General features: G+C 46.3%; 1 protein-coding gene across 1 annotated transcript in view; it reads right to left on the bottom strand.

The window, feature by feature from the left end:
* LOC123483237 (E3 ubiquitin-protein ligase TRIM47-like) overlaps nt 1-20,009 on the bottom strand; it is a 69,352-nt gene that overhangs the window by 10,163 nt on the left and 39,180 nt on the right. Inside the window, exons 5-8 of the mRNA XM_045212762.1 lie at nt 6,912-6,921; nt 6,244-6,414; nt 743-1,347; nt 370-465 (exon numbers count right to left, since the gene is read on the bottom strand). Coding sequence (XP_045068697.1) covers nt 370-465; nt 743-1,347; nt 6,244-6,414; nt 6,912-6,921 — 882 coding nt within the window. The remainder of the gene's footprint in view (nt 1-369; nt 466-742; nt 1,348-6,243; nt 6,415-6,911; nt 6,922-20,009) is intronic.

Here is a 20,009-nt window from a genome sequence, read left to right as displayed (position 1 = left end):
ACTGTAAGTCGCTCTGGATAAGAGTGTCTGCTAAATGACTAAAATGTAAAAAAATTTAATGTATAGGGGACATGAGTCGGTCATGGTTACTCAAGGTTATGTTACGATGTAGCCCCACCTGCGACTTCAAAATATTAGTGTTGGCCCACGGCCCAATAGGGAATGGTCAAGATGTTGGTTTCTCCCATGGTAGACCTGGGTTCATATTCCGCTGGTTACATTAAGTAGTCTATTCTCTGAAAGGGGTCGAGACAGCCCGTTCCCAACAGTGGGCTCAGTGGGATTGGAGACGGGCCCCTCTCCCTCTCTCTCTCTCTGACTGGAGGAGAGAAGTGAAATGATGCCTCTCCTCTGGTCAACAATACTCACCTTGAGAGACTCCACAGCCTGTTGGAGCTCCTTCAGCTCCTTCTCTCTCTCCTGGAATCTCTGCTGGACCTTCTGCTGACTCATCCCCAGCTGCCTCTGTGGAGAATCACTCTTCAATGAGCTATCAAGCTTTATTTGTCCACTAGATCAATTGTATAGTAATGGGACATAGGGCACATAGGGAGAAAAGTCTAAAATCTTGAGGAAGTCCCTTTCCAATATTATATATTTTTATGTTGCTATGTGAATGTTGCTTTGTTCTGCTGAGGATCAATTTGATTTGAATTATCTCATATTGAAAGACCTTTAGTTCCTACTGTATCTTTAAGTCTTTGTTTATCAGAAAGTCACCAACAAGTAGTTCTGGTCTTACCTGTTTCTCAGTCCTCTCTGCTGCAGCTGACACTGTTTCATGGCCTTTATGTTCATCCATTGTACACAGCATACAGATACACTGTTGATCGGTACGACAGAAAACCTCCAGCAGTTTGTCATGATCAGAGCAGATCTTCTCCTGTAGTTGTGTGGTTGCTCTGACCAGCTTGTGCTTCTTGAAAGCAGGAAATTCATAGTGAGGTTGGAGGTGAGTCTCACAGTAAGAGGCCAGACATGCCAGACAAGACATGAGGGCTTTCTGCTTTCTGGTCCCAGTGCAGAAATCACATGCCACATCTCCAGGTCCAGCATAGCACAGAGCAGGAGGGGGAGCAGCCTGGAGTCCTGTCTTCTTCAGTTTCTCCACCACTTCAGCCAACATGTTATTTTTCCTCAGAGTAGGCCTTGGAGTGAAGGTCTGTCTGCACTGAGGACAGCTATAGACCCCTTTCAGAACATCCTGATCCCAGCAGCCCTCAATACAGCGCCTACAGTAACTGTGTCCACAGGCAGTAGTGACCGGCTCCTTCAGTAGATCCAGACAGACAGAACAACAGAACTGGTCCTGGTCCAGCAGAACACCCTGATGAGCCATTTGGACGGCTGTTCACTCTCACACAGACAGACGACACAGAGACTCAGATCAGTTTTGTTTCCACAGAAGAGAGTTTGTGGAGAGGGATGGACTTCCTGGTTGTGCCAGAGGGGTGTGGTTAGAAGGAGGGAGGGAGGGAGGGAGGGAGAGGTTTGAGGAATGGAAGAAGAGAGAGAGGGACGGCATGCAACAGCAAGAGAGAGACAAATAGTTTTGTTCCTGTGCTGAATTATTATTAATAAATTGTAAAGTTTAATGGACTATGTGGTAGAACTGGGTTAATCAAGAGCATAAAGTTAGAATTCTTTGTTACTGGGCCAGGAATTGTATTGGGTCATTTAATTTCACTGTGTGGGTGAGTATAGCGGGAATCTGCCCTAGGGTCAGAGTGCTTGCTCTTACTTAAATCCATGGCTGTCTTATCTGATGAGAGACTGAAACTAGCTTGGGGCCATTTGTTTTTTGTCTTCAACCACAGTGAAAAGAGCCAGGGTTGAACAGAGTTTAAACTAAACATGAGTGTTTTTGTAAGATAAGGATTGATTGATTGTAGTACTCTGAATTTAATGAAAGTTGAGTTTAGCCGCTCTCAGAGACAAAGGAAGTGGGTGGAGCAATAAAATAGCGGGAAAACTGAAGAGGACTATATAAGATGGAGGGAGACCGTAAGAACGGTGTGCCAACCTGCAGACTGGTATCGGCTTTGTTGAAAACTTGAATAAAGTCATTTCTTGATGCAACAAAAACTCTGTAAGACCTTATTTGTAATAAAGTATAGTGGTTATTTTCCACAACATTCCTAGGTTAGAGTCCTTATCATGGAACAAATGAAATAATGAATCATAATCATAACTACTAATGCCTTATAATACACCTACTTGTTTAAATTAAGCAATAAGGCCTGAAGAGGTGTGGCATATGGCCAATATACAGTACCACAGCTAAGAGCTGTTCTTAGGCAAGACGCAACGTGGATTGAGAATTATGGAACACTTTCAAAAATCAAATCACATTTTATTGGTCGCATACACATATTTAGCAGATGGTATTGTGGGTGTAGTGAAATGCTTGTGTTCCTGGCTCCAACAGTGCAGTAATAACTTACAATACACAACAATACACACTAATCTAAAAAGAAAAGGTATGGAATTAAGAAATGTAAAAAGATTGGGACGAGCAATGTTAGAGTCCGGAGTGTGTGGTGTATATATACACTGCTCCAAAAAATTAAGGGAACACTAAAATAACACATCCTAGATCTGAATGAATTAAATAATCTTATTAAATACTTTTTTCTTTACATAGTTGAATGTGCTGACAACAAAATCACACAAAAATGATCAATGGAAATCAAATTTATCAACCCATGGAGGTCTGGATTTGGAGTCACCCTCAAAATGTAAGTGGAAAACCTCACCACAGGCTGATCCAACTTTGATGTAATGTCCTTAAAACAAGTCAAAATGAGGCTCAGTAGTGTGTGTGGCCTCCACGTGCCTGTATGACCTCCCTACAACGCCTGGGCATGCTCCTGATGAGGTGGCGGATGGTCTCCTGAGGGATCTACTCCCAGACCTGGACCAAAGCATCGGCCAACTCCTGGACAGTCTGTGGTGCAACGTGGCGTTGGTGGATGGAGCGAGACATGATGTCCCAGATGTGCTCAATTGGATTCAGGTCTGGGGAACGGGCGGGCCAGTCCATAGTATCAATGCCTTCCTCTTGCAGGAACTGCTGACACACTCCAGCCACATGAGGTCTAGCATGGTCTTGCATTAGGAGGAACCCAGGGCCAACCGCACCAGTATATGGTCTCACTAGGGGTCTGAGGATCTCATCTCGGTACCTAATGGCAGTCAGGCTACCTCTGGCGAGCACATGGAGGGCTGTGCAGCCCCCCAAAGAAATGCCACCCCACACCATGACTGACAAACCGCCAAACCGGTCATGCTGGAGGATGTTGCAGGCAGCAGAACATTCTCCACGGCGTCTCCAGACTCTGTCACGTCTGTGCTCAGTGTGAACCTGCTTTCATCTGTGAAGAGCACAGGGCGCCAGTGGCGAATTTGCCAATCTTGGTGTTCTCTGGCAAATGCCAAACGTCCTGCACGGTGTTGGGCTGTAACACAACCCCCACTTGTGGACGTCGGGCCCTCATACCACCCTCTGTTTCTGACCATTTGAGCAGACACATGCACATTTGTGGCCTGCTGGAGGTCATTTTGCAGGGCTCTGGCAGTGCTCCTCCTGCTCCTCCTTGCACAAAGGCGGAGGTAGCAGTCCTGCTGCTGGGTTGTTGCCCTCCTACGGCCTCCTCCACGTCTCCTGATGTGCTGGCCTGTCTCCTGGTAGCGCCTCCATGCTCTGGACACTACGCTGACAGACACAGCAAACCTTCTTGCCACAGCTCGCATTGATGTGCCATCCTGGATGAGCTGCACTACCTGAGCCACTTGTGTGGGTTGTAGACTCCTTCTCATGCTACCACTAGAGTGAAAGCACCGCCAGCATTCAAAAGTGACCGAAACATCAGCCAGGAAGCATAGGAACTGAGAAGTGGTCTGTGGTCACCACCTGCAAAACCAGTCCTTTATTGGGGGTGTCTTGCTAATTGCCTATAATTTCCACCTGTTGTCTATTCCATTTGCACAACAGCATGTGAAATGTATTGTCAATCAGTGTTGCTTCCTAAGTGGACAGTTTGATTTCACAGAAGTGTGATTGACTTGGAGTTACAATGTGTTGTTTAAGTGTTCCCTTTATTTTTTTGAGCAGTGTATATATATATATATATATATATATATATATATTGATCAGTGTGTTTTTCTGTAACACACTTGGTATCACAATTCTTGAACCCTTAAACAGAATTCCATCAAGTCCAGATAGCTCATCCCTGTATTGACCATAAGGGTATGGTATAGCTTATACAGACTACCTGCATGTTATGACTTGAATCACCTTTTGCAAACACTCATCTTCTGCAGTAGCACGTGAAATAACTGTCCACATTTCATCTGAGACTGGGCAACTCTTTCTGATAAGGTTTACATGTATGGTCTCATCCTGCTCGTATATCTGGTTTGGTTCTGAGCTGTCAAAGCTCTGGACAATGTGTCTGCCACTAACAATTCTTTCCCTGGCCTGTACTCGAGTTGCAAGTCATATTTCTGAAGTTTTAGAAACAGTCTGTTCCCTTGGTGGTGTGTGTGTTAGACCCTTCTTTACAATAGTAACTTAAGGTTGATGATCTGTTTCATCCCACACTGTTTTACCACAGATAAACACACTGAATTTCTCACATGCATATGACAGTGCCAATGCCTCTTTCTCAATCTGAGCATAGTTACACTCAGAAGTTGTCAGAGCCCTGGAGGCATATGCAACTGGGCGCCATCTAGTGCCATAATGCTGTAACAACACTGCACCTTAACCTGCTTTAGAGGCATCTGCTGAGATTTAGGTTTTGAGCAATTTACCATAGAACCAAAGTATCAATGTCTTGAGCTCCTCAAACTCTTTCTGGTGATTACTGTTCCAACACCACTCTGTAGTTTTACACAGTAGACTTCTCATCTGACTAGTGTGAGTTGCCAGATTAGGTACAAATTAGCCCACATACATTTACATTTCAGTCATTTAGCAGACGCTCTTATCCAGAGCAACTTACAGTTAGTGAATACATATATATATATTATTTTTTTTATACTGGCCCCCCGTGGGAATCGAACCCACAACTTTGGCGTTGCAAACGCCATGCTCTATCAACTGAGCTACATCCCTGTCGGCCATTCCCTCCCCTACCCTAACCTGGACGACACTGGGCCAATTGTGCGCCGCCCATTAGTCTCCCGGTCGCGGCCGGCTACGACAGAGCCTGGATTCGAACCAGGATCTCTAGTGGCACAGTTAGCACTGCGATGCAGTGCCTTAGACCACTGCGCCACTCAGGAGAGTCCTTAGATATCCACATAGTTAACCATCCCTAAGAACCTTTGTACGTCCTCTTGATCGGTAGGCAGTGGCATGTTCTTGATGGCGGTCACTTTGCTCTGGTCTGTCTGAACACCTTCACATGTTAGTTTTTCACCCAAGAAGGTTATTTCTGTCTTTCTGAATTCCCATTTGTCTGCGTTTAGCTTTAGCCCATTAGCTCTGGCTAGATCAAGTGCTGCTTTCAACCTGGTGTTGTGCTCTTCAAGAGTCTGACCCCATATTAGCACACCATCAATGGACACTGTGGTGCGTGATACACTCTCAGATATCTGTTGGACTGTCCTGTGAAAGACTTCTGGTGCTGAAGTGAGACCAAATGGGAGCCTTTTAAATGACTACCTACCAAAAGGAGGATTGAAAGTATAAAGCCTTGTACTCTCCTTGTCTAGACTGATCTGCCAAAACCCTGATGAGGCGTCTAGCTTTGAGAGGTATTTAGCCCCTGCTGTGTCCCCGAATATCTCCCCTCTGGTAGGCAGCTGAAAGTGTTCCCTTTTTACATGCTTGTTTAGCTCTTTTGTATCCATACACAGTCTGAGCGAGCCGTCTTCCTTCTCAACTATTACTAGTGAGTGGACCCATTCAGTAGGCTCTTCTACTTTGTCTAGGATATCTAAGGACTCTAGCCTCAGCAGCTCTGCTTTTAGCTAGTCTCTTAGTGGACACTAATGGTACCTTTCTAGGTGCATGGATCACTGGTCTATTTGGCTGATCTAACTCCATTTTGTACTGCACCTTGAGTTTTCCTATTCCCTGAAAAACATCAGCATATGCATACTCAACATTAGTCATTTCACCATATGAACCCATTTCACTAGACCCAGTAAGTTACATGACTTTAACCCAATTATGGGTGTTGTTTCTCCCTTTACTATGACAAACGGAACCTTGTGAGATTCATCATCTACCTCCAGCACCAACCTGCATGTCCCTGAAGACCACTGGTTTTACCTGTAACCGTAACAATTCAGTCTCTGGAATGATGTTGACCTGTGCTCCAGTGTCAAGTTTGAACCCAATATCAGTTCCATTAGTCTTGTAGGTAGCAGTCCAGTCCTCGTCTGGTCCTGCAAGTGCGACTGTTCCCACAAAGAGGTCACCCAAAGACCCCTCACTGTACTTGTTGTCACCGCTGTTGTCCTGGTTCTCGTTGACACAGTGTACTGTATTTTGTTGTCTCCGCTGCCTGCATTTGAGTGAGAAGGGGTTCTTCATGCCACAGTTGTAAAACTATTTTCTATATGCTGGGCACTGGCAAGGTCTGTGCTCTCCTCCACAGCTGCTGCAGGAGCGCTGGTTCCCTGAAGTGTGCTGCTGTCCTTTGAAGTTAGCCGTAGCTCTTCCTTTGCCAAAATACTCCACTTTGCATACTGTTTCAATAAGACCACCACTGTCCATTGACCGTATGCTACTCTGAGTCACCCCTCTAGCTTGTCTCTCACCCCCATGACAATTCTCTCTCATATCAGCGAGTCTGCAATTTGACCGAAATTACACAACTGACATTTCAGTTTGAAGTCCATAATAAATTCCTCATGTCTCTGTTTCATTCTGACATCTACTGTTGAAAACATACCTTGTTTATTCTGGGAGTACAAAAAGACAGAAATTTGGCTAACACCAGTTCATAATCTGCTTGCTCTTCATCCATTAGCTGAAAGCTGTTGTAGACATCAATGGTGTCCTAGACTGTGAGAAACAGTGCGACCTTCTGTGCGTCGTCTTTTCCAGCCGCTCCTATCACCGTCAAATAGAGGGTGAAACACTGCTTGAACCGCTTCCATTGCTCTTCAACGTTGCCGTTCAGTTTCAGTTCTGTTGGAGGCTTTAGCTGCTCCATGTCGTTAGCCAGCTAGCACTGCAAAACGACTAGCTACATGCACTGCATGCTCCATTAGCTCCGGCGTGGTTATTTTTTTACCTCAGTCTCATTAGCCCAGTGGCTAGTTAGTGTTAGAAATTGCGTAATTCAAATCTGGTTTTGAAATAAGAATCAAGAGATCTTCAATCCAAGCTAAATTTATTATATGCAAAATGTATGGATGATAAGTATGTTGGTTCGTATACGGGCTCACTGAAAAACCTTGCAGGGCAGATAGAGAACTAAATCCATTGTTTACATGTTCTTCCTCAAATACTCTGACAGAGAGAGTTTCCCACCTCTCTGCTGGCCAATCAGAGTAGAGACTTGAGCGCGGTTTAGACTTACTCAGCCTATCAGTTGATGCACCCCTGTTGCCAGGCATAAGTCCTTATCATAACAACCTGTCTTGGTGAGAAGAGCCAGCTCCCCTAGACACCATTCCTATGTCCAAGGAAGGTTCACAGATCACAAAGAACCAGTATATTCTAGTATTTGGAGACACAAATCCTTATCTAATTTTACCCCCTAAAACAGCTCTTCACATCAATCACAGCTTGCCAGGTGACACAACCTACATTAGCCCAGTCAAGAATGCATTCTTTCTAAGTTAGTCATCCCATCAATTATAAAAATAATAAATCTCTCACATTAGCTAACGTTAGTCAAGTTTGCTGGTTGATATATGTGTACGCGCCGCTCAGCATTTTCGACCAAAACTTGATGATGGATGAGTCAAAGGCGAGTTATTTCACTCCTGGTACCATCTTGTATCTTCTTGTCTAAAAAATACTAAAGAAAAGAACTGTTCTTTAAAACATAAGTCCTTCTTTATTGAAGTTAACCGGCGCCGTACAAGTATCGTGCATTGAGATGAGATCTCCCGCTCTCCCACTCCTCTGCGCGGGCTGCTCGTCCCCTAAGTGGTCACGTGGCCTCCGATACAAAATGCCACAGAGGTGTTGTTGCCTACCTTCAACACCTTGGGGCGGCCCGTCAGGAAGTCCAGGACTATGAAGGTAAATTACTGTCATAAGTGTACAATCAGGTAAAGTATGATTTGAAATGTAAAATATGAGTTGTGCCTGTATAATCAGGCAATTTTGTAGTTCAATTATAGCCTTGGTTTCTCAAATGACTGCCTCGCCTGGTTCACCAACTACTTCTCAGATAGAGTTCAATGTGTCAAATCGGAGGGCCTGTTGTCTGGACCTCTGGCAGTCTCTGTGGGGGTGCCACAGGGTTCAATTCTCGGGCCGACTCTATTCTCTGTGTATATCAATGATGTCGCTCTTGCTGCTGGTGACGCTCCGATCCACCTCTACGCAGACGACACCATTTTGTATACATCTGGCCCTTCATTGGACACTGTGTTAACAAACCTCCAAACGAGCTTCAATGCCATACAACCCTCCTTCCGTAGCCTCCAACTGCTCCGGATGACTATGTGATCACGCTCTCCTTGGCCGATGTGAGTAAGACTTTTAAGCAGGTCAACATTCACAAGGCCGCAGGGCCAGACGGATTACCAGGACGAGTACTCCGAGCATGTGCTGACCAACTGGCAAGTGTCGTCACTGACATTTTCAACATGTCCCTGACTGAGTCTATAATACCAGCATGTTTCAAGCAGACCACTATAGTACCTGTGCCCAAGAACACTAAGATGACCTGCCTAAATGACTATCGACCCGTAGCACTCAAGTCTGTAGCCATGAAGTGCTTTGAAAGGCTGGTCATGGCTCACATCAACACCATTATCCCAGAAACCCTAGACCCACTCCAATTTACATACCGCCCCAACAGATCCACAGATGATTCAATCTCTATTGAACTCCACACTGGCCATTCCCACCTGGACAAGAGGAACACCTACGTGAGAATGCTATTCATTGACTACAGCGCAGCGTTCAACACCATAGTGCCTTCAAAGCTTATCACTAAGCTAAGGTTCCTGGGACTAAACACCTCCCTCTGCAACTGGATCCTGGACTTCCTGACGGGCCGCCCCCAGCTGGTAAGGGTAGGTAACAACACGTCTGCCATGCTGATCCTCAACACGGGGGCCCCTCAGGGTTGCGTGCTCAGTCCCCTCCTGTACTCCCTGTTCACCCTTGACTGCATGGCCAGGCACGACTCCAACACCATCATTAAGTTTGCCGACGACACAACAGTGGTAGGCCTGATCACCGACAACGATGAGACAGCCTATAGGGAGGAGGTCAGAGACCTGGTCGTGTGGTGCCAGGATAACAACCTCTCCCTCAACATGATCAAGACAAAGGAGATGATTGTGGACTACAGGAAAAAAAAGAGGACTGAGCACGCTCCCATTCTCATCGACGGGGCTGTAGTGGAACAGGTTGAGAGCTTCAAGTTCCTTGGTGTCCACATCACCAACGAACTATCATGGTCCAAACACACAAAGACAGTCGTGAAGAGGGCACGACAAAACCTATTCCCCGTCAGGAGACTGAAAATATTTGGCATGGGTCCTCAGATCCTCAAAATCCTCCTACAGCTGCACCATCGAGAGCATCCTGACTGGTTGCATCACCGCCTGGTATGGCAACTACTCGGCCTCCGACCGCAAGGCACTACAGAGGGTAGTGTGTACGGCCCAGTACGTCACTGGGGCCAAGCTTCCTTCCATCGAGGACTTCTATACCAGGGAGTGTCTGAGGAAGGCCCTAGAAATTGTCAAAGACTCAAGCCACCCTAGTCATAGACTGTTCTCTCTGCTATCGCACGGCAAGCGGTAGCGGAGCGCCAAGTCTAGGTCCAAAAGGCTTCTCAACAGCTTCTACCCCCAAGCCATAAGACTCCTGAACAGCTAATCATGGCTACCCGGACTATTTGCACTGGTTAGCTAACGTTAGCTAGCTACGGATAGCTCGATAGACGGGTAATGGCCCATATTTAATGTGTTAAACAGGGGAAATACGCATTTGATATTGCACAAGTTCAGATAGTATTCTACCTCCTGTTTCACATGGGTTTTCTTCTGTGTTGTGCCTTCTAAACATTACCCTGTCCTTTATTGACTTCTTCTCTGTCCGTCTCTGTAGTGGCCTGTTGTTGTTATTGTTGTATTGACCATGTTGTCTTCTGTTCTTATTTCCCCAGTGTCCTGGCTGTGAGGTGGTGCTGGTCTCTGGGTGCTGGTCTAGGCAGGAGGAAGCTGCAGTGGAGGAGTGGCTGTAGGTGTTGAGGTGGTGCCCGTGCCAGGCCATGCCTGGGTGTCACGCCCTGACTCATGGGACTCTTGTATGTTGAGTCAGGGTGTGGATATTCTATGTTCGTTTTTCTATGTGTATTTTCTAGGGTGTGAATATTCTATGTTGTGTTTTCTATGTTTCAGTCTATGTTTTGTATTTCTATGTTTGGCCGGGTGTGATTCCCAGTCAGAGGCAGCTGTCGCTCGTTGTCTCTGATTGGGGATCATCCTTAGGCAGCCTGTTGGCGTGTGTTAGTGGTGGGATCTTGTTCTGTGTGAAGGCTTGTTTAGTGTTCAGCCTTAGGACTTCACGTTTCGTTGGTTTGTCGTATGTTTATCATTTTTATAAACATGTACTTGAAGTCCCCTCTGTCTAGGAGCAGTAACACACGCTAACCCACTACCTGTAGTCCCCTCTGTCTAGGAGCAGTAACACACACTAACCCACTACCTGTAGTCCCCTCTGTCTAGGAGCAGTAACACACGCTAACCCACTACCTGTAGTCCCCTCTGTCTAGGAGCAGTAACATACGCTAACCCACTACCTGTAGTCCCCTCTGTCTAGGAGCAGTAACACACGCTAACCCACTACCTGTAGTCCCCTCTGTCTAGGAGCAGTAACACACACTAACCCACTACCTGTAGTCCCCTCTGTCTAGGAGCAGTAACACACGCTAACCCACTACCTGTAGTCCCCTCTATCTAGGAGCAGTAACACACGCTAACCCACTACCTGTAGTCCCGTCTGTCTAGAAGCAGTAACACACACTAACCCACTACCTGTAGTCCCCTCTGTCTAGGAGCAGTAACACACACTAACCCACTACCTGTAGTCCCCCCTGTCTAGGTGCAGTAACACACGCTAACCCACTACCTGTAGTCCCCCCTGTCTAGGAGCAGTAACACACGCTAACCCACTACCTGTATTCCCCTCTGTCTAGGAGCAGTAACACACGCTAACCCACTACCTGTAGTCCCCTCTGTCTAGGAGCAGTAACACACGCTAACCCACTACCTTTAGTCCCCTCTGTCTAGGAGCAGTAACACACGCTAACCCACTACCTGTAGTCCCCTCTGTCTAGGAGCAGTAACACACACTAACCCACTACCTGTAGTCCCCTCTGTCTAGGAGCAGTAACACACGCTAACCCACTACCTGTAGTCCCCTCTGTCTAGGAGCAGTAACACACGCTAACCCACTACCTGTAGTCCCCTCTGTCTAGGAGCAGTAACACACGCTAACCCACTACCTGTAGTCCCCTCTGTCTAGGAGCAGTAACACACGCTAACCCACTACCTGTAGTCCCCTCTGTCTAGGAGCAGTAACACACGCTAACCCACTACCTGTAGTCCCCTCTGTCTAGGAGCAGTAACACACGCTAACCCACTACCTGTAGTCCCCTCTGTCTAGGAGCAGTAACACACGCTAACCCACTACCTGTAGTCCCCTCTGTCTAGGAGCAGTAACACACGCTAACCCACTACCTGTAGTCCCCCCTGTCTAGGAGCAGTAACACACACTAACCCACTACCTGTAGTCCCCTCTGTCTAGTAGCAGTAACACACACTAACCCACTACCTGTAGTCCCCTCTGTCTAGGAGCAGTAACACACGCTAACCCACTACCTGTAGTCCCCTCTGTCTAGGAGCAGTAACACACGCTAACCCACTACCTGTAGTCCCCTCTGTCTAGGAGCAGTAACACACGCTAACCCACTACCTGTAGTCCCGTCTGTCTAGGAGCAGTAACACACACTAACCCACTACCTGTAGTCCCCTCTGTCTAGGAGCAGTAACACACGCTAACCCACTACCTGTAGTCCCCTCTGTCTAGGAGCAGTAACTGTGTGTCTCTCTCTGCCCTCATCACAGCAGAACCTGTACATCAACATCTTAAAGGACCCTATAGTCATCCTGCTGTCTCTACCTCTCTGGTGGGTTGTAGTACAGACACACAGTACATTAATATATACAGGAGTGTGTGGTGGTAACCCTATAGTCATCCTGCTGTCTCTACCTCTCTGCTGAGCACACACACACTCATTCCTTCAGTGTGTTTATGTTGTCTCATGTCTCTGCAGAACTTCCGTCTGATGGACTATCACCTCACTGTGATGCTGGCCAGGAGACTGGTGTGGACTATAGAGTCATGGGTACTACCCCTTCTATCTGTCTCCATCACGCTATCTCTCTTTCTCTCTCTCTCTCTCTTTCTTTCTCTATCTATCACTAGGGGCCAGGAGACTGGTTATTACATTAGAAATGGAAAAGCTATTACATTATTGTCAGTTATTACATTATGGACTAGTCGTAAATGGGCCTAAGATTGTCCACTCCTGGTTAGGGCTGGGAATTGCCAGGGACTTCATAATGCGATATTATCACGATACTTAGGTACCGATATGATATGTTTTGCGATTCTCATTCTCTCATTTTTATTGTGATTCGATGTTCCAAACATATTGCTCACCATATGTTTGCTGCAAAGGGACAAGAGAGAGACATGAGAAAACAAGTTTTGATCAGTCATGGAAATAAAAGTGCTGAAAACAAATTGGCTCCCTGTTTAAAAAGATGATGGAGAACAAGCTATGAAGGAAAAATACTGGAGTTTTGGTGCAGGTACAGACAACTAGCACAAAAATAATATTGCCATATTGTCAAAATGACACGATGTGATATACATAATTTATATGAAAAAGAATAACTAAACGTGACTAGGCTCTTCAGCAGTCCTGGTAGAGTGCATGCACACGCATACACACACACACCTTCTGGTACATATTGTTGTGCCCCCAACAGAGCCTGGCCCTCATGTCTCTCCCTCCCTCAGGATTGATGGTGACACAGCCCTGGATGAGAACATCCATGAGTCTGTCAGCGCCCAGATCAAGAAGAACTTTGCCAAGAGCAAATGGAGGGTGGGTTACTCTTACTGTCCTATGCTGCTATCAGCTGTTATACCTTCATGGAACATTTTGGGAGCTTTATGGTGCAAAATGGCCTTTTACAATAAGGGTCTCTTTACAAGAAGTTTATAAAGGGTTTATAATTAGTTTATTAATGGTTAATGAATCATTTATAAATGCGTAAGTCTCTGATGGAAATGTGTTTGGTCCTGCAGCAAGCGCTTAATGCCACAGTGGTGGTCCGTCACGAAGCGTCTCCAGTTGGGGACCAGTCAGGAGGCTCCCAGCCAGACCACCCTACCCAGCCCTGTAGAAGAGGCTCCCAGCCAGATCACCCTACCCAGCCCCTATAGAAGAGGCTCCCAGCCAGACCACCCTACCCAGCCCTGTAGAAGAGGCTCCCAGCCAGACCACCCTACCCAGCCCCTGTAGAAGAGGCTCCCAGCCAGATCACCCTACCCAGCCCCTGTAGAAGAGGCTCCCAGCCAGACCACCCTACCCAGCCCTGTAGAAGAGGCTCCCAGCCAGACCACCCTACCCAGCCCTGTAGAAGAGGCTCCCAGCCAGACCACCCTACCCAGCCCTGTAGAAGAGGCTCCCAGCCAGACCACCCTACCCAGCCCTGTAGAAGAGGCTCCCAGCCAGACCGCCCTACCCAGCCCTGTAGAAGAGGCTCCCAGCCAGACCGCCCTACCCAGCCCCTATAGAAGAGGCTCCCAGCCAGACCGCCCTAACCAGCCCCTATAGAAGAGGCTCCCAGCCAGACCGCCCTACCCAGCCCCTATAGAAGAGGCTCCCAGCCAGACCGCCCCTACCCAGCCCTATAGAAGAGGCTCCCAGCCAGACCGCCCTACCCAGCCCTGTAGAAGACACCTGCTGCTGCCTGAGGAACACACATGTCAATGGCTCCCAGCACCACCCATCAGGATGACATGTAGTGGAATAGCAAAACAACTGTCTCACTTACTAAAACTATGATAGTTCTCCCTCACTAGAACTAGTAACGTTTGAGTCTGACATGGAATATCATGCCTAACCCTAACCTGTCATAAATGTATTTACTGACACAATATCCTCCCTACCCCCAATTCAGTAGTGGTCTTCAGTGAGGTGCACAGCTGCATGTTTCTGTCCTCCATGACTGGGAAAGGCCCAGAAGACCCTACATCCATCTCATTAGATCAGAACAGTATGGATAATCAGTGATTCATATTTCTGGTTTACATCCCAAAATATATTGTGTTCATTGTTTTCACAGCCCTTTATGTGATGAGAACAAGGACAGGTGTCACATGATGGATTAAAGATGTTTGCAGAATTTGACATAGTGATTCCCAACTTGACTTCTTTGACACATGCTATACAGTGGCTTGCGAAAGTGTTCACCCCCCTTGGCATTTTTCCTATTTTGTTGCCTTACAACCTGGAATTAAAATTGATTTTTTTGTGGGTTTGTATCATTTGATTTACACAACATGCCTACCACTTTGAAGATGCAAAATCATTTTTTGTGTGTGAAACAAACAAGAAATAAGACAAAAAAACAGAAAACTTGAGCGTACAGAACTATTCACCCCCCCAAACTCAATACTTTGTAGAGCCACCTTTTGCAGCAATTACAGCTGCAAGTTTCTTGGGGTATGTCTCTATAAGTTTGGCACATCTAGCCATTGGGATTTTTGCCCATTCGTCAAGGCAAAACTGCTCCAGCTCCTTCAAGTTAGATGGGTTCCGCTGGTGTACAGCAATCTTTAAGTCATACCACAGATTCTCAATTGGATTGAGGTCTGGGCTTTGACTAGGCCATTCCAAGACATTTAAATGTTTCCCCTTAAACCACTCAAGTGTTGCTTTAGCAGTATGCTTAGGGTCATTTTCCTGCTGGAAGGTGAACCTCCGTCCTAGTCTCTTAGGTACCGATATGATATGTTTTGCGATTCTCATTCTCTCATTTTTATTGTGATTCGATGTTCCAAACATATTGCTCACCATATGTTTGCTGCAAAGGGACAAGAGAGAGACATGAGAAAACAAGTTTTGATCAGTCATGGAAATAAAAGTGCTGAAAACAAATTGGCTCCCTGTTTAAAAAGATGATGGAGAACAAGCTATGAAGGAAAAATACTGGAGTTTTGGTGCAGGTACAGACAACTAGCACAAAAATAATATTGCCATATTGTCAAAATGACACGATGTGATATATATAATTTATATGAAAAAGAATAACTAAACGTGACTAGGCTCTTCAGCAGTCCTGGTACAGTGCATGCACACGCATACACACACACACCTTCTGGTACATATTGTTGTGCCCCCAACAGAGCCTGGCCCTCATGTCTCTCCCTCCCTCAGGATTGATGGTGACACAGCCCTGGATGAGAACATCCATGAGTCTGTCAGCGCCCAGATCAAGAAGAACTTTGCCAAGAGCAAATGGAGGGTGGGTTACTCTTACTGTCCTATGCTGCTATCAGCTGTTATACCTTCATGGAACATTTTGGGAGCTTTATGGTGCAAAATGGCCTTTTACAATAAGGGTCTCTTTACAAGAAGTTTATAAAGGGTTTATAATTAGTTTATTAATGGTTAATGAATCATTTATAAATGCGTAAGTCTCTGATGGAAATGTGTTTGGTCCTGCAGCAAGCGCTTAATGCCACAGTGGTGGTCCGTCACGAAGCGTCTCAAGTTGGGGACCAGTCAGGAGGCTCCCAGCCAGACCACCCTACCCAGCCCTGTAGAAGAGGCTCCCAGCCAGATCACCCTACCCAGCCCCTATAGAAGAGGCTCCCAGCCAGACCACCCTACCCAGCCCTGTAGAAGAGGCTCCCAGCCAGACCACCCTACCCAGCCCCTGTAGAAGAGGCTCCCAGCCAGATCACCCTACCCAGCCCCTGTAGAAGAGGCTCCCAGCCAGACCACCCTACCCAGCCCTGTAGAAGAGGCTCCCAGCCAGACCACCCTACCCAGCCCCTGTAGAAGAGGCTCCCAGCCAGACCACCCTACCCAGCCCTGTAGAAGAGGCTCCCAGCCAGACCACCCTACCCAGCCCTGTAGAAGAGGCTCCCAGCCAGACCGCCCTACCCAGCCCTGTAGAAGAGGCTCCCAGCCAGACCGCCCTACCCAGCCCCTATAGAAGAGGCTCCCAGCCAGACCGCCCCTAACCAGCCCCTATAGAAGAGGCTCCCAGCCAGACCGCCCCTACCCAGCCCCTATAGAAGAGGCTCCCAGCCAGACCGCCCCTACCCAGCCCCTATAGAAGAGGCTCCCAGCCAGACCGCCCCTACCCAGCCCTGTAGAAGACACCTGCTGCTGCCTGAGGAACACACATGTCAATGGCTCCCAGCACCACCCATCAGGATGACATGTAGTGGAATAGCAAAACAACTGTCTCACTTACTAAAACTATGATAGTTCTCCCTCACTAGAACTAGTAACGTTTGAGTCTGACATGGAATATCATGCCTAACCCTAACCTGTCATAAATGTATTTACTGACACAATATCCTCCCTACCCCCAATTCAGTAGTGGTCTTCAGTGAGGTGCACAGCTGCATGTTTCTGTCCTCCATGACTGGGAAAGGCCCAGAAGACCCTACATCCATCTCATTAGATCAGAACAGTATGGATAATCAGTGATTCATATTTCTGGTTTACATCCCAAAATATATTGTGTTCATTGTTTTCACAGCCCTTTATGTGATGAGAACAAGGACAGGTGTCACATGATGGATTAAAGATGTTTGCAGAATTTGACATAGTGATTCCCAACTTGACTTCTTTGACACATGCTATACAGTGGCTTGCGAAAGTGTTCACCCCCCTTGGCATTTTTCCTATTTTGTTGCCTTACAACCTGGAATTAAAATTGATTTTTTTGTGGGTTTGTATCATTTGATTTACACAACATGCCTACCACTTTGAAGATGCAAAATCATTTTTTGTGTGTGAAACAAACAAGAAATAAGACAAAAAAACAGAAAACTTGAGCGTACAGAACTATTCACCCCCCCAAACTCAATACTTTGTAGAGCCACCTTTGCAGCAATTACAGCTGCAAGTTTCTTGGGGTATGTCTCTATAAGTTTGGCACATCTAGCCATTGGGATTTTTGCCCATTCTTCAAGGCAAAACTGCTCCAGCTCCTTCAAGTTAGATGGGTTCCGCTGGTGTACAGCAATCTTTAAGTCATACCACAGATTCTCAATTGGATTGAGGTCTGGGCTTTGACTAGGCCATTCCAAGACATTTAAATGTTTCCCCTTAAACCACTCAAGTGTTGCTTTAGCAGTATGCTTAGGGTCATTTTCCTGCTGGAAGGTGAACCTCCGTCCTAGTCTCAAATCTCTAGAAGACTGAAACAGGTTTCCCTCAAGAATTTCCCTGTATTTAGCGCCATCCATCATTACTTCAATTCTGACCAGTTTCCCAGTCCCTGCCGATGAAAAACGGATGGTGTTCTCGGGGTGATGAGAGGTGTTGGGTTTGCGCCAGACATTGCGTTTTCCTTCATGGCCTAAAAGCTCAATTTTAGTCTCATCTGACCAGAGTACTTTGCATAGGCAGGATACCCAGGATGTAGACCACCGTTTTCTGGCTGCTGTGGTGATGGTAGTAATACTGGAGGATGTCCTGGGTAAACCCCAGGATGTAGACCAAAGTTATCTAGCTGCTGTGGTGATGGTAGTAATACTGGAGGATGTCCTGGGTAAACCCCAGGATGTAGACCACAGTTATCTAGCTGCTGTGGTGATGGTAGTAATACTGGAGGATGTCCTGGGTAAACCCCAGGATGTAGACCACAGCATATAGAGTTAGTATTTTGTCAGGCCTTATCTATTCAGATGCATTCACTGAGTACATAAGCTGTAATTTCAATCAAATTGAGATGTATAAAGTCACACATGATACAGCAGCTATGCATCAGCACACTGAACCCTCAACCTCTGACCCCTGATTGAGAGAAGAACCCAACAGTCTGCCTCCAGTTTGACCATCATCTCCTCCAGTCTGACAACAGGAACTTCCTACCACAACCAATCATCACAACCTCTGAAAGAAAAACACGCCCCTCACACAAACTCAGACCCGTCAGAGCAAGAACTGAACGATGTCAAAGATCATCCATCCCCTACATGACTCAATTACTGAACGATGTCAAAGATCATCCATCCCCCTACATGACTCAATTACTGAAAGATGTCAAAGATCATCCATCCCCTACATGACTCAATTACTGAACAATGTCAAAGATCATCCATCCCCTACATGACTCAATTACTGAACGATGTCAAAGATCATTGTATTATATTATATGATAATATATTATATCCATAGGCTACACTCAGTATAGTGTTAATGATGACTTTCAGCTAATTATCTTCAGTTTGGTGCCTAGTGAATATGACTCATGTCTCTATGGAAACATCAATGTAAATTCACCTTAGGTTTTTACTCCTCACTTTCCCTTTCAGGTCTATAGGGTTTTGCTGCCCCCTGCTGGAGACTGGAGCACAAGGCAGTCCCTGGCTTTCTTTGGGCAGCTGGAGGATGAGGCCCCCCTCACCTGTTGTGACGGGTCCAACAAATATCCCCTGGTGAAGGCAGGGTTCTATCTCATCCAACGCTTCAATGACTCTTATGGGAGGCAGTGAGCATTTCCCATGTTAAGCTATGGAATTAATTGTACAGTATTGGATTGGTGTTGGCATGGGGTAGAGGGAGTTTACATATACCAGTCATTTCCTTTTAAATCCATGAAGGGAAGTGGACAAGTTCACACTTAGAAAGGAGATAATAGTTCCACACCCCATGTGTCCTGATAACTACAGGAATGAAACCATATTGAGGTTGTCTGCTTTCTATAGTCTCCCGAGTGGTGCAGTGGTCTAAGGCACTGCATCACAGTGATAGCTGTGCCACTAGAGATCTTGGTTCAAATCCAGGCTCTGTCGTAGCAGTCAGCGACCGGGCGGCGCACAATTGGTCCAGGGTAGGGGAGGGAATGGCCGGCAGGGATGTAGCTCAGTTGGTAGAGCATGGTGTTTGCAATGCCAGGGTTGTGGTTTCGATTCCCATGGGGGCCAGTATGAAAAAAATATATAATAATAATATGCCATTTAGCGGACGCTTTTATCCAAAGCGACTTACAGTCATGTATATATATATATGCACTAACGGTAAGTTGCTCTGGATAAGAGCATCTGCTAAATGACGTAAATGTGTATGGTTTGAGAGAGAGAGAAAACATCAGGTAATGTTCTGGGGGATGTCAGCCATGAAGTTGTCTAAACACAACTGGAACATAATTTGTTTGTGATTCATTGTTAATGGATTTTCCATTACGAACACATGGGGAAAACTTAACACAACAACACACATAACACACAACCAATAAAAACACAAAGGGGGAGGAAACCACTAAAGTCATTACCATATTGTCATTTTCTAATGACAGGGAGAAAACATGTAAAATCTAGAAGACTACTTTAGATCTGCTCAGAAGAAGCCTAGTGCACTATGCAGGGAACAGGGAGAGATTTGGAACAGAGACAGTAACTCCTGGATGGAAATCTTCATTCTAATGACAGTGAGCAAATCTCCACCCTATTCCCTATGTAGTGCACTACTTTAGATCTGGTCAGAAGTAGCCTAGTGCACTACGTAGGGAACAGGGTGTCATTTGGG

This window comes from Coregonus clupeaformis, unplaced genomic scaffold (genome assembly GCF_020615455.1).
Source record: "Coregonus clupeaformis isolate EN_2021a unplaced genomic scaffold, ASM2061545v1 scaf0048, whole genome shotgun sequence".
Classification (NCBI taxonomy): domain Eukaryota; kingdom Metazoa; phylum Chordata; class Actinopteri; order Salmoniformes; family Salmonidae; genus Coregonus; species Coregonus clupeaformis.
This window is presented reverse-complemented; position numbering and strand designations above follow the sequence as displayed.